Source organism: Coregonus lavaretus (genome assembly GCF_964263955.1).
Source record: "Coregonus lavaretus genome assembly, chromosome: 26".
Classification (NCBI taxonomy): domain Eukaryota; kingdom Metazoa; phylum Chordata; class Actinopteri; order Salmoniformes; family Salmonidae; genus Coregonus; species Coregonus lavaretus.
In genome coordinates, this window is record NC_140013.1 from 11324001 (window position 1) to 11349332 (window position 25332).

General features: G+C 44.9%; 2 protein-coding genes across 2 annotated transcripts; both read left to right on the plus strand.

The window, feature by feature from the left end:
- Positions 1–686: 686 nt before the first annotated feature.
- LOC311101691 (smoothelin-like protein 2) lies at positions 687–17933 on the plus strand. Its single transcript, XM_084142843.1, has 10 exons — positions 687–835; positions 1122–1868; positions 11308–11389; positions 11497–11739; positions 11869–11931; positions 12043–12109; positions 12675–12818; positions 13130–13253; positions 14286–14437; positions 15341–17933. Exons 2-10 carry the CDS (start codon positions 1329–1331, stop codon positions 15465–15467), a joined length of 1542 nt encoding a protein of 513 aa, XP_083998969.1. The 5' UTR covers positions 687–835; positions 1122–1328; the 3' UTR covers positions 15468–17933.
- A 1245-nt stretch (positions 17934–19178) lies between these two features.
- On the plus strand, positions 19179–22634 carry LOC311101513 (homeobox protein SEBOX-like; the record flags this gene model as incomplete). Its single annotated transcript, XM_084142659.1, has 3 exons — positions 19179–19209; positions 20077–20279; positions 22011–22634. 3 exons carry the CDS (start codon positions 19179–19181, stop codon positions 22632–22634), a joined length of 858 nt encoding a protein of 285 aa, XP_083998785.1.
- Between the last annotated feature and the right edge of the window lie 2698 nt (positions 22635–25332).

Here is a 25332-nt window from a genome sequence, read left to right on the forward strand (position 1 = left end):
ATCTCTCTTATCTTGTCTAACCTCTATAATACCATTAGCAAGAAAGAGCGAGGGAGGGGAAAGAGAAAGGCATTGGGGGAGGAAGAAAGTGTCCCCCCTGATGTACAATAGCACTGCTAAAAAAGGGAGATTGACAAGACTTGGAACCGAGAGAAGTTAGATCAGACAAAAAGAGAAAGAGAGAGAGAGAGAGAGAGAGAGAGAGAGAGTGCTGATTGAACGTCCTGCTGTTAGAAGTTCACTTGGTGAGAGAGTGACACAAATACACGAGGAGGAGGAGGAGGAGGAGGAGGAGAAGGAGGAGAAGGAGGAGGAAGAGGAGGAGAGGTGGGAATGGGAAAGGCAACATCAACACAGATGATTCCTTCCAACAGTTCACAGAGTGCTGGGAGGGATAAAGAGGAAATCTAGCCCGCCTCCCTCTGTCTGTCTGTCTGTCTGTCTGTCTGTCTGTCTGTCTGTCTGTCTGTCTGTCTGTCTGTCTGTCTGTCTGTCTGTCTGTCTGTCTGTCTGTCTGTCTGTCTGTCTGTCTGTCTGTCTGTCTGTCTGTCTGTCTGTCTGTCTGTCTGTCTGTCTGTCTCTCTCTCTCTCTCTCTCTCTCTCTCTCTCTCTCTCTCTCTCTCTCTCTCTCTCTCTCCTTCCCTCTCTCTTTCCCTCCCTCCTCTGTATTCCTGCTCCCTCCCCCTGACCAGTGGAGAAGAGGGAGATTAACCTGAGTGAGTGTGTGAGAGAGAGGAGTGTTTTAAAGCAGTGTGCCGGGCAGAGCAGAGCAGACACTCATAGCTGGCCAGCGCTGAGGGGGAATACTATACCGGAGCTCGAGAGGTGAACTTAGGTATGGGTTACTACTATCTCTCTCTCTCTCTCTCTCTCTCTCTCTCTCTCTCAGACACGCACACACACCATACACTCACTGAAACTAAGTTACAATTACCTCACTGGTTTAATTCACAACAGCCTTGTCACATGCCTGGCTTCGACACAGATTGTGTCATTTTACTTTTCTACTGATTTACTTCACTTCTTTTAGAGTCTGTCATGTTTGAATAGTGTTTGTTTTTTCATAGACATCAGTATTGTCATTCAGAGCAGGCTTATAAATATGAGCTTTGACTCCGCAGCATAGAGGATACCCTGAGGGACCTCCTGGGATGAATGGGATCTGAAAGGTTCAACTGCAGCTGACAAGACTGACTTCTCCCCAATCTCCATTCAAAGTGCATGTGTCTGGGACACTCAGTCAGGAGGAGTAGTGTGGAGGGAGTTAACCCAGAGAGTGCATAGAAGACCCAGTGAGGAACACAGGGACTGGAGGCAGTGGAGCAGAGATGGACGCAGGTCCTCTGACAGCCGTGGGAGAGGGCTCCTCTCCGGAGGGCGAGACGGTGTGCACTGCGCTCGCCCGCTATGAGGCCACACTGAGAGATGCCGTGCGTGAGATCCACGTGGACGTGAGCACCTTCAAGCAGGGTGTGGAGCGCCGTCTGGAGGAGGTGACGGCCCACTCCAGCGAGGACCCCCTAGGCCGGGCTGTGGCCCAGCTGCAGCAGGAGAACCGGCAGCTCCGGAGCCAGCTGGAGGCCCTTACCCGACAGGTAGAGCTCCTCACTGGGACTGTGTGCGACAGAGGCACCCTGATGACTAACAACAACAACAACCACCAGCACCAGCTACCGTCCATCCAGGCCCAGACACACAGCAGCAGCCAGCAAAGGGTGAGCCCCCAGTCCCCCTCCACCTCCCCCACCAGCCCTGCTGGTGGCCCCAGCATGGGAGCCCTGACCGGGTCAGCCTCGGGCTCGGCCTCCAGCCCCACTGCCACCCGCTTCTCCAGCCGAGCTACCTTCGCTGTGTCCAGCAAGACTAATGTGAGTAGCCTTATACACTGGAGAGACTGGGTTGGGGACATAGAGATACATTAGAGCAGTAGACTATGTCATGAACCTCCAGAACTCTAGAATGGGATGATAATGGCAGCCATCTTGGTCAGGGATAAATTAAAGTGTTGTATTTAGTTATGTAGTGGTGACTGTATGTGGCTCTGAGAGATTGTCAAGATTGTACAATGATTCATCCAGAATATATGGGGGTATGGGGGTTGAACAGACTTTCTTGGCCACTTCACAGGGATGATGTAAGAGCTTTGACAGCGGTGGGGAAACTCGGTCATATTCAACGTAATATTTAGACACGCGAGCAGAGTAGATACCAGATGAAAGCAATCAGGATCATTTACCATCATTGAACATTTTGGTAGAAATAATTGCTTATTCTAATGTCCGTCCAATCTCTGCAGTCTGAGAAAGAAGCTGTTCTTTTAGCACTAGAGCTCTCTGTCCTGAGAGTGATAGAACATGTGAAGAGTCTCTCTTTCTCTCCTGCTCCCTTTATCTCTCTCTCTGTGATGAATGGTTATTTTGCACTCATATACTGCTATCATGCTGCTGACAACATCTTGCTCATGAATCTTCTCCCACTATTCTCTTTGTTGAGTGGCACCACAGCTTGCGCAACATTTTGAATGGATTCAATCGTGTCCTTCAGTTTTACTAGTAACAAATATAAACACAGTACATTGTTTCTCACTTACCCCTATCCACACTGTCATTGGGATATTTGAATAATATGTGTGGGACTGAAAGACAAACAAGCGTACTTTGTTACAGTTGATGAAAAGCTAAGAATGTCGTAGTTTGTCAGTTCTAAGGTACAGCACAGTTTGACACTTGTTGATGATGTTTGGGTGGGAACTCAGTGATAAGTCTGGGAAAGTCATTGTCTTAGTTCTTAGTGTACAGTAAACCACAGTAGTGTCTGTTTCAAAAGTCAGAGGTTTCTCTTGACTGTATCCCAACACAAGGCCCTAAGGCTATGCTGTTTTGGAAACGACAACGGTTATGTTAATCCTTTATAAGGTCAATATTCCGATTTTCACTTTATTTGATTCAGAGTCTTTCCTCTCAGCTCTGAGGTCCTTTGTTGTTTCTTGGTTGTAAACTCACAGCTGTTTTCTGTAGCAAACTAAGCCTTGACAGTCTGGCATGGATGTTGACTGTTAACTGTGACTGCTCACACATAGCCATAGACACAACAAACACACACATGTACACATGTGCATACACACACACACACACACACACACACACACACACACACACACACACACACACGCACACGCACACAGCATGTATGCAAATGACTGATGTCATACACCTCATCTTAAAAAAGTATGTGGTAAAGCATCTGATGATTCTCATCTGATGTAAATATGTAGGTTAGTATGAAACAGAGATCCTTTGTTTCTAATAATAGATTGTTGGAGATCCCCTTTTTGTGGCCAAAACTTTTTTCTCCAAATTACCAAACAACCAGACAGAGATTGGATCATAATACTGTAGAAAACTAATGTGAGTTCCTTATCTATTGATCCAATGCCAATCAATTCATTGGTTTGTGTGCGTGTGTGCGTGTGTCTGTAAATCTATTCTAGTGAATATTTACAGGTACCCGGAACTCAACAGGGAAACGCTATGCTAATCAGATTTCCCCTACAGCCACATCTACACCTTTCAGCCTCAATGGCCATGTCTACACTTGACACTTACATGCGTCTTCTACTATCAGAGTACAAAGATCGCATTGAAAAGACAGGTGTAGACGCACAAAAGTCGCATTGTGGTCGGATTGTGTTCAGATCTCCCTAACCACCTCAGGAGGTGGTCAGGGACGCATTGTGTGCAGATTTTTCCTCAGTCTGGACGCAATCAGGCTACCGAAAGCGCATACAGTGGGCGAAGTCATCAGCTCTCCAGAAAACGTGTGTTTTGGGAGTGAGAGGCACCTTTTTTCATTAAACGTTGGAGGAAATACATTCCTAGCGTGTGAGGAACGTGTTTGCTGGCCTCATAAATGCTAGCCAGCTAGCTTATTTAGAAAAACTATTTTTTGTTTGGCTAGAGTTATGCTAACATGTTTGCAATCCCTTTAGCTTTGCTAGTTAGCTTGCTGGCTAGTTTCAGAGGTTAGCTGGCTAGTTAGCTGGCTAGTAGTTGGCTATTGCCATCAAGTTGTTATTGTGTTATCAGATTTAGCCTGTTCCACCGTTTGCAGAATGCATACTGCATTTAAATATAGCGCGGGAAAAGGGAATCCGGACACAATGTGGACACAGTAGACACATTTAAATGTAGTTGTAGACGTGTTCGGAATTCCATGATCAGAATACAAAAGCTGCATTAACTGTCAAGTCTAGACACGGCCAATGAGAGATAGAGACTGTACAGAGACTGTATGTTGACCTCATAAAGTGGGCTGTTTCAGCAGGTCTGAGGGAGGGAGCTGATTGCGCTGGGGACCTCAAGGCACATCTGAAGATGGCTTTGCAGCCCTGGAGTTAACCGTCGCCTCACTGAAAGAGCACAGCCAATTGGGATGTGTGCGGGCCTGCCCTGGGCCTGAACTTTCACTATAGGGTTGCTTACAGAACATCTCCACCCCTGCTCGACTGTGCCTTGGACACCTGACATTCTGATGCAGATATGCGTCTCTCTCTCTCTCTCTCTCTTCTCCTCTCAATCTCTTTTATTTTTATTTTATTCTCTTTAACTTCCCACCTCTCACTCCCTCCCTCCCTCTCTTTCTCTCTCTTTTATTAGCCCTCCTCCTCCTCATTCTCCTCCTCCTTCCCATCCTCCACGGCTACCTACGTCAGTCAGTCTGTCCGGTCTCTGCCGAGGAGTCACACAATGCTGCCTGTTGCCAATTACTCCAACATAGCTGCGGTCTCAAAGGGCTATTGTGTCGACATTCTGCCTCATTTGAAGTACATTGACTGAGGAGGGGATTAGACGAGAGGGTCACCCAGGACCCAGCCATCCCAAGACTCCACACTCCCTCTTCCACTCCTCCATTCCCTACTCTCACAGACCTCCTCTTCACATCTGCTCCCTTGTAGCATGCGGTAGAATTCACTCAAGTACACTCACACACAGGCATGCTTTCTCAGACAGACCACACCTGCACACCTCAAACCTCACTTTTGCTACATTCCTCAGTGTATTCAAGTTGAGGAGAGAGAGGCTGTGCCCTATTAGAAGATGAACTGGATAGAATCCACCCACAATGTTATCTTTGACAGTTAGCGTACCTACATAACACAGGACCACAGTGTGAATCCTTAGGTCCCTCACTGTCCTTAGGTCCCTCACGGATCCCATAACATACACTACGCACACACATACTGTCAGACAGTACACACTGAGAGGACTTCTAAAGAGGAGCAGAGTACTCTAAAGTTCTATTATCAGGACCCCTAAAATCAGCTAAAAGCTAATAGCCAATCCTCCCTGTCACTGCTACACGTAAAATCCCTGTCATACTCGCACACACAATACACCACCATCATATACTCTCTCCACTCCCTACAATACAGGACCCACACTCCCACTATTAACATTACTCAACCTCTGTCTTCTGCACTTCTTCTCAAACATGCAATTACAGATTGCTTGGTTTACCTTGCAGTGCCGTGGGGGCGTGTGTTCGTTACTGTATAGTATAGTCTAATGGATAGATTGTATGAAGTGGGAAAAAGCACTGATCCTGCTCCAAACCAAATGACTATTTGTGATCACTGGCTCACAATGTGCACGTATACACACAGACACACACACGTAGGTTGTGCGAGCACGCACACACACGCACATGCACACAACCCCTCCCTCTCCCCACACACACACCCACGAACACAGAGCTCTCCATTGTTTTTATCACTCTAGCGGATGGTCCAACACATGCCTCAGGAGTCAGATCATCTCCATCTGGTTCTCTGTCCTCCATGATCATTTATCCAACCAGAGGCTATTCGTAATCCCTGACAACATTCTTCCATGGTGCCCAGAGGAATGCATCTTAATCTCACATCTCACACTCCTCAGATCTATATTTAGTGCTTGTTGTTCTCCTGATGAAGATCTGTGGCCAACCACAGGAGGTTGGTAGCACCTTAATTGGGGAGGATGGTATGGCATCATTGGCCCCTTCTTGCCCCAGCACCAGATCTCTCCACTCGGGCCTTTGAAGGCGAGAAACATAATGGGAGCAACTCAGCAACATCAAACAGCTCCACCTCAGCTTCGTTTCACTATTAAAATGGTCACATTCTCAGACAATGTCTTGTGAACTTAATTAGAATGGTGTATGCCTTCTGCTTTACGTGCCAGAGTTGGAAGAGCACTTCAAATCTTTTTTTGTGTGAGTGTGTGTGTACGTGTATGCGTGTGTGTGCATGTGTGTGTCTGTGTGCGTCCAAGCCTGTGTGTGTGTGTGCATGTGTGTGTGTGTCTGTGTGTATCCCCATGATAAATACGCTTGACATTTCCAGCACACCCACAGAGACTCCCCTCACAAATTCATAGCTCTCTCACAATGGAGCAAGGTCTTTTATTCTCTGCCTGTCTGTGTGTCCCCTGCCTGGGCCAGGCCATCCAGCCATCCAGCCCAGAACTCCAGATTCCTGGCACAAACCCCTCAGCATGGCTATTAATACAGTGGAGCTCAGCCTGAGAGACATACCCAGGGAGGGAGAGAGAGCTTGAGAGAGAGCTTGAGAGAGAGCGAGAGAGAGCGAGAGAGAGAGCTTGAGAGAGAGCGAGAGAGCGAGAGAGCGAGAGAGAGAGAGAGAGAGAGAGAGAGAGAGAGAGAGAGAGAGAGAGAGAGAGAGGCCAGGGTCAGGGGTGAAGGGGGCTTGAGAGAGGCATGCGAGCCGGGCTGGGCTGGCTGGCCGCTCCCCTCCCCTCCCAGGCTGCCCCTGGCTCTCCTAATTACTTCCATACAATGCCCTGTATTTCCATCGCCGTGGTTACAGGTTAATAATTCACTGTTTAGTGGATGACCTCACCGCCCTCTACGTTCATTGTTCTAGAGGGCCCTGGGTCCAGTAGGTAGAGAGAGAGAGGGAGGGAGGAAGGTATTTATTATATATATTCTAATTGTACGTTTTACATTTTCCAAACAGACAGACAATAACAGAAAACATATTAGTGTTTATATTAGACTTGTGTGCACTTGTTTGACTCAACGCTTTTCATGCAGCCATACTGTATGGACTAGAGAGGGTGTGCTGTTTTTGGTGAGCGTCAGATCGGAGCATGTGTCCTATCACCTCTAATTTAGCTGATTGAATCATCAGACAGTTAAATCATATCACCAGGTTTTATTGATTTGTTTTGGTGTTGGGAGGCTAGTATACCGATGTCTTCCACAGCTGGTGCCTTGTAACCCGAGAGCAGTCTACAATACCTCTTAGATCTTGGAGATGTCGGAGTTCTTAGGTGCCAACTGCTGTGCTGTCCTGGGGAGTCGGTCCTATCTCCCTTCCCTTACCCCCTCCCTCCCCGTTCCCTTACCCCAGGGCATTCTGAACTTTATGTCAGACCCCCTGACCTTTCCGTAGCCATCAGGAGAGACGAAGAGGGGGACAGACAGGATAGGAGAGACAGTGTGTCCCAAAATGCTGCTCAAGTCATCATCACACTCTCTCACTGCAAATAATGCAAAATGCGGTCACACACTCTCAATCTTACATGGCCTTCCGCATCACACACACACACACAACCTACATGTCTTTCTGCGGCACACTAACATTGCCACATGCATCACACTCTCAATGGTACATGGTCTTCCGTGACATCCAGCCCCTGACCGGAACATAAGGTTATCTTATCTGTATATCTATTCTTAACCTTTGACAGCATTTTATGCACCCTGCCTTGTGACTGAAACCCTGGAAAATCACAGTAACAGAGGAGAGATCCAGAAGCAGGTTTAGAGGGGGATTAGAGGAGGGAGGCTTGCTGACGCACTTGAGAAGGGTATGCGTGTCCAGTTAGTTTAATACAAGGGCCTGTGTGTGAGTGTGTGAGTGTGTGAGTGCGTGCGCACGTGTGTGTGTGTGCTCGACCAAACAGCCTCGCTCCCACACACACCCATCAGATAAGGCAGGGGCCCCTGTAGTCAGGTGATGTAAAAAAAGTGTTCAAAGGGCCCCCTCCATTTCTGTAGGACCAAGGCGCCGACCTGGGCCTCCCTGCTAATTGCAGGCTTTGTGGGTTTTTTGAGGAACAGGTGGTTTTGTGTGTGTCTCCCTCCATGAGGACTTCCCTGTTCCTGTGTGCAAATCACAGAGCAAAGACCCCTTTAGAGACCCATGATGAGAGGCCACATTATAACTGTACTGCCTGCTTGCTCTCAGGGCTCTGAATAGCTCTGATGTGTGTTTGTGTGTGTGTGTGTGTGTGTGTGTGTGTGTGTGTGTGTGTGTGTGTGTGTGTGTGTGTGTGTGTGTGTGCGCGTGTGTGTGTGTGTGTGTGTGTGTGTGTGTGTGTGTGTGTGTGTGTGTGTGTGTGTGTGCACGTGTGTGTGTGTGTGTGTGTGTGTGTGTGTGTGTGTGTGTGTGTGTGTGTGTGTGTGTGTGTGTGTGTGTGTGTTGTGCTTGTGTGTGTTGGTGTTGTTGTTGTTCATTTGACTTTACAAGGGGGTGCAGAGTTAGTTAAATATGTGATAATGTACTGTACACGCCTGGATGAGGAATGTACCTTTTAGTCACAATATATTTATTTCCCTCTAATTGTCTTATTAAATTATCATGATGGCACATTGAAAGCATGTGTTTGCATGCTGTTTACCATAGTCTACAATAGTATTGTTTATACATAGATATTTCCTTATATTGTGTTTGTTTGTGTGTTTGTTGTGGAAATGGTAACTGAGACAGCTATGTTGTGAAGCATTCATAGAACAACATCCTGTGTTGGAAAGGATTTTTATGTGATCAATGGAAAATGTGAATATTCCTATTAGTGAAGCTTATTGTATGGCAGGGTGTTGTTGTCCATAAGAGCTGGCTATCTTTGTTTCTGTGCCCAAAATCCTGAGTGACACATACTGTCATACCCCCACCCCACTCAACTCCCAAAGCCCAGTGTTCTCTCACAACAAGCCTTCATTGTGTTCACGTTCCATTCCACAACCACTCAAGGTTCCAAGAATGTCAAATGTCATCCCGAGAAACAGGCTTGAATATCCTCTCATATAATCATAACCAACTCCATCCCAACTGGAATTCCCCTAGCTAACACGCTTTATTGAAATGTCACAAAGTTAGGTGCCATGACATGTCAGCCTTATAATACACTGCACCCCTTCAATGAAACTTCATTGAAACTGCAAGACTCGCAATATAACAATCCACATAGATTATCTTGTGTTTCGCATCAATATTTCTATGGCACGTTGCCAGGTGGGAAAAATTCCCACTCATTGCATTCTTGGCCAAGGTCACATGGGACAGCTGTGATATTTACACACATATGAAATAGCCATGTGCCTGGGAGAACCCACGGTCCCACTCTACCCCACTCTACCACCACCACCCATTGTCCAACTCTACCCAACTCTACCCCACTCTACTACCACCACCAGTTAGCATCTGTATTAGTCTAATACCTTTGAATACCGTGTCGGCCCTGATGCTTTGTGTCCGCACTATGCTGAACCAGGTCAGGGAGGGAGGGAGGGAGAGAGAGGAGAGGGAGAGAGGGAGAGTGAGAGAGATGCAGAGGTATTGTAGCTTTTAGGAGTGGGGTTACAGTGCTGCTGTGTGGGGCTTAATGGGGAGATTCTAAGGTAGTTATCCTCTCTCAGGTCAGGTGTGCCTCCCTAGGGAGAAGTGACAGTGGAGGCTCCTATAATGGCCACATTGTTGATCCAGTGTGCCCAGTAACACTGCTTCTAAGACAACGTAGAAACTGAGAAACTGAACACACAGGACAGGGGATTTCATCTTTGATCCAGCCCTGCAGGCTAAGACTGACCCCCCCCCCCCCCCCTCCTCTCTCTTGTGAGTCAGTGTAGCAGACTGAGGGCTTTTCCACATTTCCTACTTAATTTCACGATTTCCTCCAAATATTTTATAGTTCCCCACTGATAATTCGATGACGCACTCTCAGGAACCGGGGGATTTGCTGTTCCAGGAAGGCGGAGAGAGGGGCTTTTGTGTGCTCCTGCCTGTGTTGTGTGGAGAATTGGTGCGTGTGCGTTTGCGTGCATGGGTGCGTGCGTGGGTGTTCCTCTGTGGGGTGTGCCTTGATTCCTGGTCATCCTCTTAAATATAGCATTGTATCTGGGCAGCTGATGACAGCAGAGCTGACTGCACACACTAGGTTGAGCTCTACACTGTTTTATCGTTGTCTGAAATGCACAATAGAGATGATTTGAAAAGTGCCTTCCTTTCGTTCTCAATACAGTTCAGCTGCAGAACTATTTCTGAGATCCGAGATCAGATTAAACATAGGCGGTGGTACCCTCTACGTTCAACTGTTTTTATCCAAAAAGATTTGCCTACTTTTATCTTCAGGCCCAGAGCAACACAGTCTCACACACGTGTCTGGTGGCCCATTCGGACAGGAGGAGAAGCATGACTTAGTACAGAAAGTTTCCATGGCTGGGACACACCAAGCCAGGAGGAGCTTTGGGTTTCAGCCAGAGCATCATGGTTGAGCCGGGGAAAATTTGTCTCCCCCATCACCTTCTCCCAGTGGGACAGCCAGCTGTTCCCAGCTCCCTGCTCCCCTCGGCCCTCCTAATGCAGTAACACACACACAACCCAGCAGCAGCAGCATTCCTCTCTGCTGAAGTCACCTTGCTCCTCTCTCCCCTACAGCTCAATTACTTACTTCATTTTCACTGGGAGGAATGTACCCTTTCTTTGATAATAACTGTATATAACAACTTGTATTGAATGTGTGTGTGCGTGTGTGTGTGTGCTTGCGTGCATACGTGTGTGTGTGTGAGTATGTGTGAGAGAGAGAAAGAGCAAGAAAGAGCAAGACAGAAACATGACACATCCTCCACAGACAAATCACACAGCCCTCAGTCACTTCCTGGTTGTCTTCCTGAAAGGCTCCTCTGTGGATTGGCTGGTTAGTCAGGAACACAGTGTACTGAGCGCCAGTCACTTACTAACGAAAGTAATAGATGTTGTGTAGTAGTAACGTTGTGGGAGGATTTAATGAGATAAAAATGGAAAGAAATGTGCCTTGGCCATGGATGCCATTAATGGGAACTTGAAACATGTCAGCACTCTGAAATGACTTGATCTGATGATGTCTCAGATAACGTGCATATTTCGTAATCCAAAAGTTATTCACATGTTTAAATGGCCTGTCATCAAAATATTGTTGTTGAAGATATTGTGACACCGGAGTACTGTGGGAGGTGTTCAGGTGATTTTCTCTTTGTCTCCTGTAGAGTATTGAACGTGAGGAGCCAATAGAGGTGGATCCAGCCCCTGTATCCCCTGGACTGGAGAATGGACACTCTACTGACCCAGGTAATGGCTGTTCTAATCTACCATCTCAGCTACAGTAGAAATACAGCCATACTTACCATCCATGTACTGTATGAGGGGATTTATTTTCTCAATGCTTATCCAATCAGAAAACTCGACAGTGTCACATGGAAAGAGCTCGCAAGCCAATAACAACGTCCCTCATGAAAGCACGGCCCCTATTGCCATGCGGATGCCACACCTACCCATCACCGCCACAACCAAAACGGCTGACCCCTCAGTTATGAAGAACGAGTCTCCCACCAGTCCTGTACGCTCTCAGCCCTCGTCTGTATCAGAGCCTACTGACAACAACCAGCCTCAAGCCATCCCAGAATCCCCCATTCAACCAGGTAAGAGGGACCAGACATCAGCTAAAAGCTGTCCAGACCAAATATTTGAACTCTCGACTTCCATATCCTTCTATGGTTCTTCTGCTCCGTAATATCCTTTGTTACACTCTTTGTCTTTTTGTTGTTCAGTGTCTTCTATGAAGACATGGACCCCCAGTCTCAGCCGAGGTCTGGGCTCTCCTCGACTGTCAGGTAAGAGGGATCTATCAAGTCAGGCTTGTTACTAAAACTGGAACTAACCAGACTCACACAATGTTTTATCCCCACAGTTTCCTTATATGTTCTTTGATTTGTCATTTGCAGAAAAGTCCTTGTCTGCTCCCCCGAAGTCAGTGACTTACTCTGGCCTCATCCAACACAACACAGACAGGTGAGTGTCACGAACCGGCTCAAAGTTCGTAACAAAAGGGAGACAATGTGGAGACAAGGAATACCAAAATATATATTTATTAACTAAAGTAAACTAAGTACAATTAACAATGGTGTGTGTAATCAGTAATCAGTAGTGTAAGTGAGTGTTATGCATGCATAAATGTAATAATGCAAGGTGTTGGAAGGTGCCAAAGCAAACAACCAAAAAGCCACAAAAATACCACAACAAAAATCAATAAAGGTGTCTGCATGGAGAGAGTCTCCCCAATGAATGTGGAAGAGGTCCATTTATCCTGGGACACACCCAAGCCCAGGTGTTTCCCATGTAGCTGACGACCCTCCCAACTCCGCCCACCGGCATCCTAATAAGGAAACAAGAGCAAAGAGAGAATACGGCAGACAGAGTGGGAGGGTCGTCACATGAGTGAACTATTCTTTACTCAGTCCTAGAGAATTGAGATAGTCCATGCTTTAACCCACATGCGATTACCCACTTGCCATTTCGAATGGCCTCATTGTGGCCCAAGTTGATGTGTGACACTCCTCCGTTCTCCGACCTGCAGGGTGGAAGATGTGGGCGGGGACATGCCCTTTGGGAGGGGAGTGGAGCGGAGGAGGGAGCTGGTGAGGTCACAGACGTTGCCGCGCAACATTGGAGCTCAGGCCCGCCGGTCCATCTTTGAAAGGCTGGATCCTGAAGCCAGCAGGTACCACCCTCTCTCCTCCCACCATCATTTCTCTTTCTATCCCATCCATCCATCCCTAAACTGATAGGTCCTCTCCTTTCCCTCATATTATCCCTCCTTTCTTCTGGGTAATTCTTAACTCATACTTCGGTTGCGTCCCAATTCTCTACCCTTGCACACTCTCTCTCATGGATTTAACAATGGTGGAAAAACACCACCCAACCACAGGGAGTGTGCTTGTGTACACTTCAGGAGAAAGAGAGAGAATGGGGACACAACCTCTGTCATGTTTTCTGGCTCATCTTGTTGACCCCTGTCCCCGCTCCTCTCAGTGGTCCCAAGCCCATGGACTCCAAGCCCAAGCTGAAGCGTTCTCAGAGCTTTGGTGTGTCCAGTGCCAGCAGCATCAAGCAGATTCTTCTGGAGTGGTGCCGCTCCAAAACCATAGGATACCAGGTGAGACTGTGGTGACAGAACACAGCTACACACCGGAACAGAGACCTGGGCCGTATTCACAAAGCACCTCAGAGTAGAGGCTGATCTAGGATCAGGTCCCCCATTATGAATACAGCCCTATAGGAGCCAGTAACAAAGGTCATGTATATGGAACTGTCATCTGGTCACCTGAAATGTATCCACCACACAGAAGCAGTCTTATGTCATTTTTGCTAGTTCCTGAACAGGGTATTATAATAACTCCCCTGGTTTCTCCAGGGCTTAAACCATTAGCACGTAGCAGAGCGTTAATGTGTTAATGAGAAGCACCTTACCATGGTTATGCTGCATACTGAACTTAGCGTATTATTGTAGTATATTGAACGGTTGTGTGTGCATTTGTGTGTGTGTGTGTGTATGTGTGCGTGCGTGAGTGTTTGAGTTACGGCTCAGTGCTAGGGCTGTTGGCTTCACTCTGCCATTCACTCTGCAACAGCAGCTGTGCCAGTCTGTCCATGTGGCTGTGGTTAAACAGAGAGCTGTCACGGGCCAAGGCCGGCCCTACAGAGCAAACGGCACAGGCCAGCTCCTCCTCACACTCAAATTAGAGACCTGACTGGCGCTCGACAAACATGACAAGTTGAATTTTCCCGCTGACACGCTGAGGCTTTTATAGGCTAGGTGAAGGACACAAAAACCGTGAAATGACACAGTTCTGGAAGCGTGTCCAATTGGAGAGAGAGAGGGACGCAGGGAGAGGAATTGAGGATAAAGAACCATTCAGCATTCCTCTTCTGTTTTCCCCATTATGACAGTGGGACCAACAGAGAAACCTGGGAGAGGACATTTCATTAAGTTAGAATGGGTAGCCAATCATTTTTATTGGTCGTTTTCGTATGTCTGGTTTATTCTTACGTCTCTTTTACAGTGTCTCCGTATTCCCTCGCTAAACACGCGCAAATGCACCACACACACTCAGACATTTCAGTCCAGACACACACGCACACACGCACACACAACCGCACACTCCTAACTCTGTCTCTCCGTCCCCAGAACATAGACATCCAGAACTTCTCGTCCAGTTGGAGTGATGGCATGGCCTTCTGTGCCCTGGTCCATTCCTTCTTCCCCACTGTGTTTGACTACAACGTGCTGACGCCTGCTGACCGCAAACACAACTTTGAGCTGGCCTTCGAAACAGCTGAGTAAGTGACTTTTACATTGTAATAAGTGTTATCTATACATATTTCAGAGCATTATAGACATACCCATGCATTTCTGTCTTGAATCATGTTGGAATGATTAATCCATTCATTATGTAGACTAGAGAAGTATCTGCCTATTCATGTACATTTCCAATGTCGCTCTCCTCTTGGTTTGGTGAAGCAATGAACACTACTATGATGTGCTTGTTATGAAGGCCAACCCAAGTTACCTGCGTAAATACATTTAGAGTCACAGTGTCCCTGGCCACCATACAAATAGAAATGACATGAATGGAATCACTTTCAGATTCCATTAATAGCATTGATACATAAAACATTGTACCACTGAGATGATCTTACAATGTTTCTGTTGCATCTTGGTAAAGAGTGTCTGTAGCCCACACGTTAAGCCAGCAAGGCAGCCGCTGCCAGAGAATACCCTCTCATCTCCCCAGTCCCCACACGAACCTCCTCTTCTCTTCCCTCTGCTCTGCTTCCATCCACTCCTCTCACATTCCTCCAGCCTGACCTCACTACTAACAACGCCACTGCTGCAACACAGCCTCTCATTATCCTCCTAACACATGGATGCATACAGAACACAGAAAAAACATAGATCAAAATCATATGTGCATCTAACCATATACAGAGATAGTTCTAACACATGAGCTTCTGTACAATACCATAAATGAGTCCACATTGTTCCATGTGATCTATTAGCCTGGTCCCGGCTCTGTTTGTGCTGTCTTGCCAACAACACCGAATTACCATAGATATGAGTTGGGAAAACAGTTGAAACAGATCTGGGACCAGGCTAATGATCTATCAGCCCCCTTAACTAAGGAATGACATAGATAGGCATAGACTCCTCCTGACTTGTGCTGTCCCCTCTGTCTGATACAGGGAGAAGGCGGGCTGTGACCGGCTCATCGAGGTGGAGGATATGATGGTGATGGGGCGCAAGCCCGACCCCATGTGTGTCTTTACCTACGTCCAGTCCATGTACAACCACCTGCGCAAGTTTGAGTGATGAACGATGACCTGGCAGCTAGTCGACGACATCACTGCCCCACCACCACTACCACCACTCTTTTGCCTTCAGGGACAGCAGCAATGCACACTGAAAGACTACACTTCCCCCTGTTGGAATGGACAGAGTATTACACGTATTTATCCAGTTTGAGAGATGTTTCACTGTGCGATGTTGAGTTCTCACAGTTATTCACAAATACAAAAGGCTATATTATCCCTGTTTGTGTATGAGTGGCTGCGTGTTTATTCCCTGAAAGTCTGTGTTACGTTTCAGAGAGAGGGGAAGGATCTTTCTCCCTTTTTTTTGTTGACCGACCATTTTTAAGGCTTATATTGGCACAGTTGAGAGAATGGGACAGGTTGCGGAATCAACTCTTTGCTGGGGAGAAAAGCTAGTCACTTTGAAGAAGCTGCAAGAGGACTTGAACAGTAGGCCTATAACACTGGATCAAGGACAAAGGACTGAGGTTCGACACTGTGGATCAGTCTAAATATGATGTTATCATCATTTGGTTCCTTCTAGAGTTCAGGCATCATTTACTTTATTGTCCTGGGGTTTCTCAGACCCGAATGTGTCCACAAAAGGCCTTGCATTGCAGCACAATAGAAAAGCTATACCAACGTGTGCCTTTATATCAGCCGAACAGAGGAACCCAAGTACACTCACTATAAAGTTGAATGGTTTGCTATTTAAGGAGCTAGAACTGCAAAGATTAACTGCACATACAGCTGTGGAAGAAATTAAGAGACCACTGCAAAATTATCAGTTTCTCTGGTTTTACTATTTATAGGTATGTGTTTGGGTAAAAATAACATTTTTGTTTTATTCTATAAACTACTGACAACATTTCTCCCAAATTCCAAATAAAAATATTGTCATTTAGAGCATTTATTTGCAGAAAATTACAACTGGTCAAAATAACAAAAAAGATGCAGTGTTGTTAGATCTCGAATAATGCAAAGAAAATAAGTTCATGTTCATTTTTAAACAACACAATACTCATGTTTTAATTTAGGAAGGGTTCAGAAATCAATATTTGGTGGAATAACCCTGATTTTCAATCACAGCTTTAATGTGTCTTGGCATGCTCTCCACAAGTCTTTCACATTGATGTTGGGTGACTTTATGCCACTCCTGACACAAAAATTCAAGCAGCTCGGCATTGTTTGATGGCTTGTGACCATCCATCTTCCTCTTGATCACATTTCAGAAGTTTTCAATGGGGTTCAGGTCTGGAGATTGGGCTGGCCATGACAGGGTCTTGATCTGGTGGTCCTCCATCCACACCTTGATTGACCTGGCTGTGTGGCATGGCGCATTGTCCTGCTGGAAAAAACAATCCTCAGAGTTGGGGAACAATGTCAGAGCAAAAGGAAGCACGTTTTCTTCCAGGACAGCCTTGTACGTGGCTTGATTCATGCGTCCTTCACAAAGACAAATCTGCCCGATTCCAGCCTTGCTGAAGCACCCCCAGATCATCACCGATCCTCCACCAAATTTCACAGTGGGTGTGAGACACTGTGGCTTGTAGGCCTCTCCGGGTCTCCGTCTAACCATTAGATGACCAGGTGTTGGGCAAAGCATCAGAGAAGATGACCTTACTCCAGTCCTCTACGGTCCAATCCTTATGGTCTTTTGCAAACCTCAGCCTGGCTCTTCTTTGATTCTCATTGATGAAGGGCTTTTTTGTAGTTTTGCACGACTTCAGCCCTGCCCCTAGGAGCCTGTTTCGAACCATCCTCGCCGTGCACTTCACCCCAGCTGCCGTTTGCCATTCTTTTTGTAGGTCACTTGATGTCATCCTATGTTGTTGAGTGACATTCGAATGAGTTGGCGGTCATCCCGGTCAGTAGAGAGTCGTTTTCGCCCTCTGCCGTCTGTAGCTTTGTTGTCCCCAATGTCTGATGCTTGACCTTGTTCTTATGAACCGCCGTCTTTGAAATTTAAAGGATGGAAGCAACCTGATGCTCACTGTATCCCTCTGCCAGTAAAGCCAGAAATTAACCCTTCTTTTCCTCACTCAAAACGTTCCTTTTCAACTCGTTTGGCATAGTCAATAGTTATTTTTTTATTAATATTACTTTTGAGGTACTATTAGCACTGTTTTTGCCATCCAGCTGGTCCTATTGCAAGAGGATAGTGATGACCACAGCAGTGGTTTTTATACTTTTTCTCGTTAAATAAGATTTGGTTCAGGTGATCGCCTAATCAGTACCTAATTCAGTAGAATGAGGTGTGCTTCTGTTGGAATTCAACAGACACTGGAATGGAATGGCTGTCATACATGTAGAGATGCTGATTTAAGAAAAGTGTGCAGTGGTCTCTTAATGTTTTCCACAGCTGTATGTACCCAAAGGTAAAACGGCCTATGTTCTTATAATGTTATTGTTATGGTTGTGATTTTATTTGATTTTCATAGACAAAATAAAAAGACAAAAATAAATCATAAATAAATTGTCACACACCTTTGCTTTTTTTAATGTCATCATTTTATAGTAGGGCTGTCACTTAATGAGTTAACTTGAGTGCACTTTTTGTCATTTTAGTGCACAGTTTTTTTTTTTATTGTGATTAATCGTCTGAAAGCATTCAAAATACACTGAAAACATCCAAAATACATCATCTATACAGGTTAAAGAAAGTGTGTTTTATCAATTTACCTGATTTTGCTTACCATTACTTTGGACAAAATCAAGCCCTTAATATTCTTCACACTGGGCACAGAAGTCAGATCAACATGTAGTTTTGATTTACATTTGGTTGAGTTGTCAACTAACGTGAATTCAACGTGAACTCAAAACAAAAAAATCCCCATGTCATTGGATTTAGGTTCAAAGTTGGGTGAAAAAAAGACAATGTCCTTACGTTGATGACCTTTTGCAAATCCAATCAGTTTTCCACAACATCATCACAGATTTGGGGGGTTGAAATGACTTGGAAACACTGTTGGTTCAACTAGTTTTTGCCCAGTGGGTTGTAATTCTTTTTGTATGAAAAAATCTTCAATTACATCTCCATTTGAGCAATTTCTGAATTTGTGATTAATTGACAAATCCTGCGATTAACTTGATTAAATTTGTTTTATTGTTTGACAGCCCAATTTAATATATTTAATGGTATTTAGGATTACTTTAGCAATAAATGCACACATTTGAGGACCAAAATATTATATGATTATTTAGCATGATCCCTTCACATAAAAGGGAAAAAAGGAAAGGGGTAGGGCAGGCCAATATAAATCATTACTAATTGGCTCATTAAAAAAGAGAAGATATGGAGTTGGTTCTTGTACAATGTGTATTCCTCTAAACCCTTCGAGCTTCGTTCAGAAATGTAAATTTGGGGATTTGTGTACGTTGGTGTATTTAGAGCTTCTCTCAGAAGTTGAACGGGTGTTCAATGGAATGGAAATCGATCACTAGGCTAATTGACTTCAATACACAGGAAGAGAACGTGTGAAACAAGCTTTTGAAGTTGCTAGGCTTTTTCCTGCATAAGATAATAGTTGGGCTATAGTTTACTTTTCATTCATCCTTATCGCCCCGAAAAAAAAAAAAATCTAAATATTGTAATGAATAGAGAGAAAGCAAGTAAGCTTTTATAGGCCCAACTCAACAAATCAATTTGGTGAAGGACAGCCTAAAATGGCAATTCATTTTTTGTAGGCATATGTCAAATGACAGGACAGCAAATTGATGAATAACAAATATGACTCTCGCAGTGAACGTGGTAGGATACAGTAGGCCTATGTAGATTGACTGTTCTGTGCGTCCAACAAGGTCTGCCTGCCCTGCGCTCCAATCTCCACGGGGTTCCTCTTTGCAGTCGATTACCCCGGGACGAGATCTGACCGTTTGACGAAGGGAGAGTCAGACAATAGCGACAGCGGAAACAGCGGGTTTAAACACCATTCCTGCTTTCATCTGTTTCTTGTCAATTCGTGGCAACGTCACCATCAGCAATTCAGAATTAGAGAGGTGGGCACTGGGCACCACTATAGGCCTATAACACCTGAACGTGCCCAGATTAATTTGGGGTGGACTGTGGGCGGTATGGGATTATAAAAGGGACCAGCTACATAAAGAGATGAATTTTACTGCACTTTTTGGAGACCAAGATCAATGTAAAGGTAGGCTATGTAAATAGTTTTCAAATGTTCAGGCTGTAGGCCTATGCGTAAAAGCTTACCATCAAAGTAAAAAAAAGATGTTACAATAGTGACAGTTATATTTGTTTATTGACTTTTATAGTTTCCTTTAGGATGATTTTATTATGAATAGCATTTATTAATTCAATTGTCAATATTCTGTCTAGATTTCGCCGAAAATAAATAGCGCACAAAGAAACAAACAAAACCATAAGGTTATAATATATAGAAAGATATCCATTGACATAAACAGAAATGCAGATGAAAACAAAACGAAAACATACGGTACGGTTTTCGTTTTGGTAATTCCTCGATTGTCGAAACATACGGTACGGTAATTCCTCGATTGTCTTTAATAATTTTCTAACGCAATACCGGTATTTTAGGCTACTTAAATAATAATCTATGAACCATATGATGATTATGATTCTCAAACATTTAGTTTTTGTTGTTGTTTAGATGTGAGGAATGACAATGGACTTTCATCACCTGAACCTGAGAGACGTGGGTTTAAAGAGGGCCAAAGGAAGCGCAAAAGAACCATCTTCAGCCGCGCGCAATTGTCTGAGTTGGAACAAGCTTTCGCTCTGATGCCGTACCCAGACATCACTCTCCGTGAACGCTTGGCTGCACAAACGCATCTACCTGAAAGCAAGATACAGGTTTGTGTAGTGATAATAACTAAAAGTTCGTTATTTACACTTTCTGTATATATAGTTGAAGTCGGAAGTTTACATACACTTAGGTTGGAGTCATTAAAACTCGTATTTCAAGCACTCCACAAACGTCTTGTTAACAAACTATAGCTAGTTTTGGCAAGTCGGTTAGGACATCTACTTTGTGCATGACAAAAGTAATTTTTCCAACAATTGTTTACAGACAGATTATTTCACTTATAATTCACTGGATCACAATTCCAGTGGGTCAGAAGTTTACAAACACTAAGTTGACTGTGCCTTTAAACAGCTTGGAAAATTCCAGAAAATGATTTCATGGCTTTAGAAGCTTCTGATAGGCTAATTGACATCATTTGAGTCAATTGGAGGTGTACCTGTGGATGTATTTCAAGGCCTACCTTCAAACTCAGTGCCTCTTTGCTTGACATCATGGGAAAATCAAAAGAAATCAGCCAAGACCTCAGAAAATATTGTAGACCTCCACAAGTCTGGTTCATCCTTGGGAGCAATTTCCAAATGCCTGAAGGTACCATGTTAATCTGTACAAACAATAGTACGCAAATACAACCATCATGGGACCACACAGCCGTCATACTGCTCAGGAAGGAGACGCGTTTTGTTTCCTAGAGATTTCATGCGAAAAGTGCAAATCAATCCCATAACAACAGCAAAGGACCTTGTGAAGATGCTGGAGGAAACAGGTACAAAAGTATCTATATCTACAGTAAAACGAGTCCTATATCGACATAACCTGAAAGGCTGCTCAGCAAGGAAGCAGCCACTGCTCCAAAACCGCCATAAAAAAGCCAGACTACGGTTTGCAACTGCACATGGGGACAACGATCGTACTTTTTGGAGAAATGTCCTCTGGTCTAATGAAACAAAAATAGAACTGTTTGGCCATAATGACCATTGTTATGTTTGGAGGAAAAAGGGGGTGCTTGCAAGCCGAATAACACCATCCCAACCGTGAAGCACAGCGTCATGCTGTGGGGGTGCTTTGCTGCAGGAGGGACTGGTGCACTTCACAAAATAGATGGCATCATGAGGAAGGAAAATTATGTGGATATATTGAAGCAACATCTCAAGACATCAGTCAGGAAGTTAAAGCTTGGTCGCAAATGGGTCTTCCAAATGGACAATGACCCCAAGCATACTTGCAAAGTTGTGGCAAAATGGCTTAAGGACAACAAAGTCAAGGTATTGGAGTGGACATCACAAAGCCCTGACCTCAATCCTATAGAACATTTGTGGGCAGAACTGAAAAAACGTGTGCGAGCAAGGAGGCCTACAAACCTGACTCAGTTACACCAGCTCTGTCAGGAGGAATGGGCCTAAATTTACCCAACTTATTGTGGGAAGCTTGTAGAAGGCTACCCAAAATGTTTGACCCAAGTTAAACAATTTAAAGGCAATGCTACCAAATACTAATTGAGTGTATGTAAACTTCTGACCCACTGGGAATGTGATGAAAGAAATAAAAGCTGAAATAAATCATTCTCTCTACTATTATTTTGACATTTCACATTCTTAAAATAAAGTGGTGATCCTAACTGACCTAAGACAGGGCATTTTTACTAGGATTAAATGTCAGGAATTGTGAAAAACTGAGTTTAAATGTATTTGGCTAAGGTGTATGTAACCTTCCGACTTCAACTGTATCTATGCATTTAGGCTACAACAACATATTTACCTGACTCTACTCATTGTTCACAGATGTGGTTCCAAAACAGACGGGCAAGAAGCATCAAGAGTGGAAGACTCACCAAATCAACTAAGACTACTTTTGGAAGAGGTGCAACATGCCAACTTCGCCCAATGGTCCCATCCCCTGGTCCCTCCTTCACCCCAACCACAATGGGGGAGATGTTCCGACCAGACCAGATTCAGTGTGATGATGGTCAGCAGTTCTACTCCGACTGGATCCATCTCTACAGCAACCCTGTGACTCATCAGCCTACACTCGTCTCCCCAAACCTAGCAGAATCCCTACTGTGGGAGGAAGACCGCCGATCTCACCTGGGATCTCTTGCTACTACCACTGCACCCATTGGAAGACAAGCACATTCCTCACTGTCATATCGGGATGGGTTCAACCAGACCTGCGTGGGCACCTCAGGGTATAGAAACTTTCCGCCACAGACTCTAGCAGGCTCACAGGCCAGATATGGTCATCAAACCTCAGTGGACCAGGTTGTCCCCTCCCATCCACAGCAGATGTACTGGGATGTGACTCAAGGACAGGGCCATCATCCTCAGGTGGGCCCCCAGACCTCCATCGGATACATCTCAGACCTGATCTATAATGCTGCTATTGTCACCAACTTCCTGGAGTTCTAATGTCCTGCCCCTGCTTACCAAAGCCTGGTGGTCCCAGCTCTGGTTGTGCTGTCTTGCCAGGAGTCGGCAAGACAACACAAATAGATGTGGGACCACTAGGGACCGCTTGCGCTTGCCCAATACAGTGCCTTTAGAAAGTATTCACACACCTTGACTTTCCACATTTTGTTGTGTTAAAGCCTGACTTCAAAATGGATTAAGTGGTCCTCTGTAGCTCAGCTGGTAGAGCATGGCGCTTGTAACGCCAAGGTAGTGGGTTCGATCCCTGGGACCACCCATACACAAAAATGTATGCACGCATGACTGTAAGTCGCTTTGGATAAAAGCGTCTGCTAAATGGCATATTATATTATTTATTATTATTAAATACCCCATAATGACAAAGTGAACACATGTTTTTAGACATTTTAGCAATTTTATTGAAAATGAAATACAGAAATAATACATTTACATACAATTGAAGTCGGAAGGTTACATACACCTTAGCCAAATACATTTAAACTCAGTTTTTCACAATTCCTGACATTTAATCCTAGTAAAAATTCCCTGTCTTAGGTCAGTTAGGATCACCATTTTATTTTAAGAATGTGAAATGTCAGAATAATACTAGAGAGAATGATTTATTTCAGCTTTTATTTATTTAATCACATTCCCAGTGGGTCAGAAGTTTACATACACTCAATTAGTATTTGGTAGCATTACCTTTAAATTGTTTAACTTGGGTCAAACGTTTCAGGTAGCCTTCCACATGCTTCCCTTCCCACAATAAGTTGGGTGAATTTTGGCCCATTCCTCCTGACAGAGCTGGTGTAACTGAGTCAGGTTTGTAGGCCTCCTTGCTCGCACACACTTTTTCAGTTCTGCCCACAAATGTTCTATAGGATTGAGGTCAGGGCTTTGTGATGGCCACTCCAATACCTTGACTTTGTTGTCCTTAAGCCATTTTGCCACAACTTTGCAAGTATGCTTGGGGTCATTGTCCATTTGGAAGACCCATTTGCGACCAAGCTTTAACTTCCTGACTGATGTCTTGAGATGTTGCTTCAATATATCCACATAATTTTCCTTCCTCATGATGGCGTCTATTTTGTGAAGTGCACCAGTCCCTCCTGCAGCAAAGCACCCCCACAGCATGATGCTGCCACCCCGTGCTTCACGGTTGGGATGGTGTTCTTCAGCTTGCAAGCACCCCCTTTTTCTTCCAAACATAACAATGGTCATTATGGTCAAACAGTTCTATTTTTGTTTCATCAGACCAGAGGACATTTCTCAAAAAGTAAGATCTTTGTCCCCATGTGCAGTTGCAAACCGTAGTCTGGCTTTTTTATGGCGGTTTTGGAGCAGTGGCTTCTTCCTTGCTGAGCGACCTTTCAGGTTATGTCGATATAGGACTTGTTTTACTGTGGATATAGATACAGTGGGGAAAAAAAGTATTTAGTCAGCCACCAATTGTGCAAGTTCTCCCACTTAAAAAGATGAGAGAGTCCTGTAATTTTCATCATAGGTACACGTCAACTATGACAGACAAAATGAGAAAAAGAAATCCAGAAAATCACATTGTAGGATTTTTAATTAATTTATTTGCAAATTATGGTGGAAAATAAGTATTTGGTCAATAACAAAAGTTTCTCAATACTTTGTTATATACCCTTTGTTGGCAATGACACAGGTCAAACGTTTTCTGTAAGTCTTCACAAGGTTTTCACACACTGTTTGCTGGTATTTTGGCCCATTCCTCCATGCAGATCTCCTCTAGAGCAGTGATGTTTTGGGGCTGTCGCTGGGCAACACAGACTTTCAACTCCCTCCAAAGATTTTCTATGGGGTTGAGATCTGGAGACTGGCTAGGCCACTCCAAGACCTTGAAATGCTTCTTATGAAGCCACTCCTTCGTTGCCCGGGCGGTGTGTTTGGGATCATTGTCATGCTGAAAGACCCAGCCACGTTTCATCTTCAATGCCCTTGCTGATGGAAGGAGGTTTTCACTCAAAATCTCACGATACATGGCCCCATTCATTCTTTCCTTTACACGGATCAGTCGTCCTGGTCCCTTTGCAGAAAAACAGCCCCAAAGCATGATGTTTCCACCCCCATGCTTCACAGTAGGTATGGTGTTCTTTGGATGCAACTCAGCATTCTTTGTCCTCCAAACACGACGAGTTGAGTTTATACCAAAAAGTTATATTTTGGTTTCATCTGACCATATGACATTCTCCCAATCCTCTTCTGGATCATCCAAATGCACTCTAGCAAACTTCAGACGGGCTTGGACATGTACTGGCTTAAGCAGGGGGACACGTCTGGCACTGCAGGATTTGAGTCCCTGGCGGCGTAGTGTGTTACTGATGGTAGGCTTTGTTACTTTGGTCCCAGCTCTCTGCAGGTCATTCACTAGGTCCCCCTGTGTGGTTCTGGGATTTTTGCTCACCGTTCTTGTGATCATTTTGACCCCACGGGGTGAGACCTTGTGTGGAGATTAGAGATTATCAGTGGTCTTGTATGTCTTCCATTTCCTAATAATTGCTCCCACAGTTGATTTCTTCAAACCAAGCTGCTTACCTATTGCAGATTCAGTCTTCACAGCCTGGTGCAGGTCTACAATTTTGTTTCTGGTGTCCTTTGACGGCTCTTTGGTCTTGGCCATAGTGGAGTTTGGAGTGTGACTGTTTGAGGTTGTGGACAGGTGTCTTTTATACTG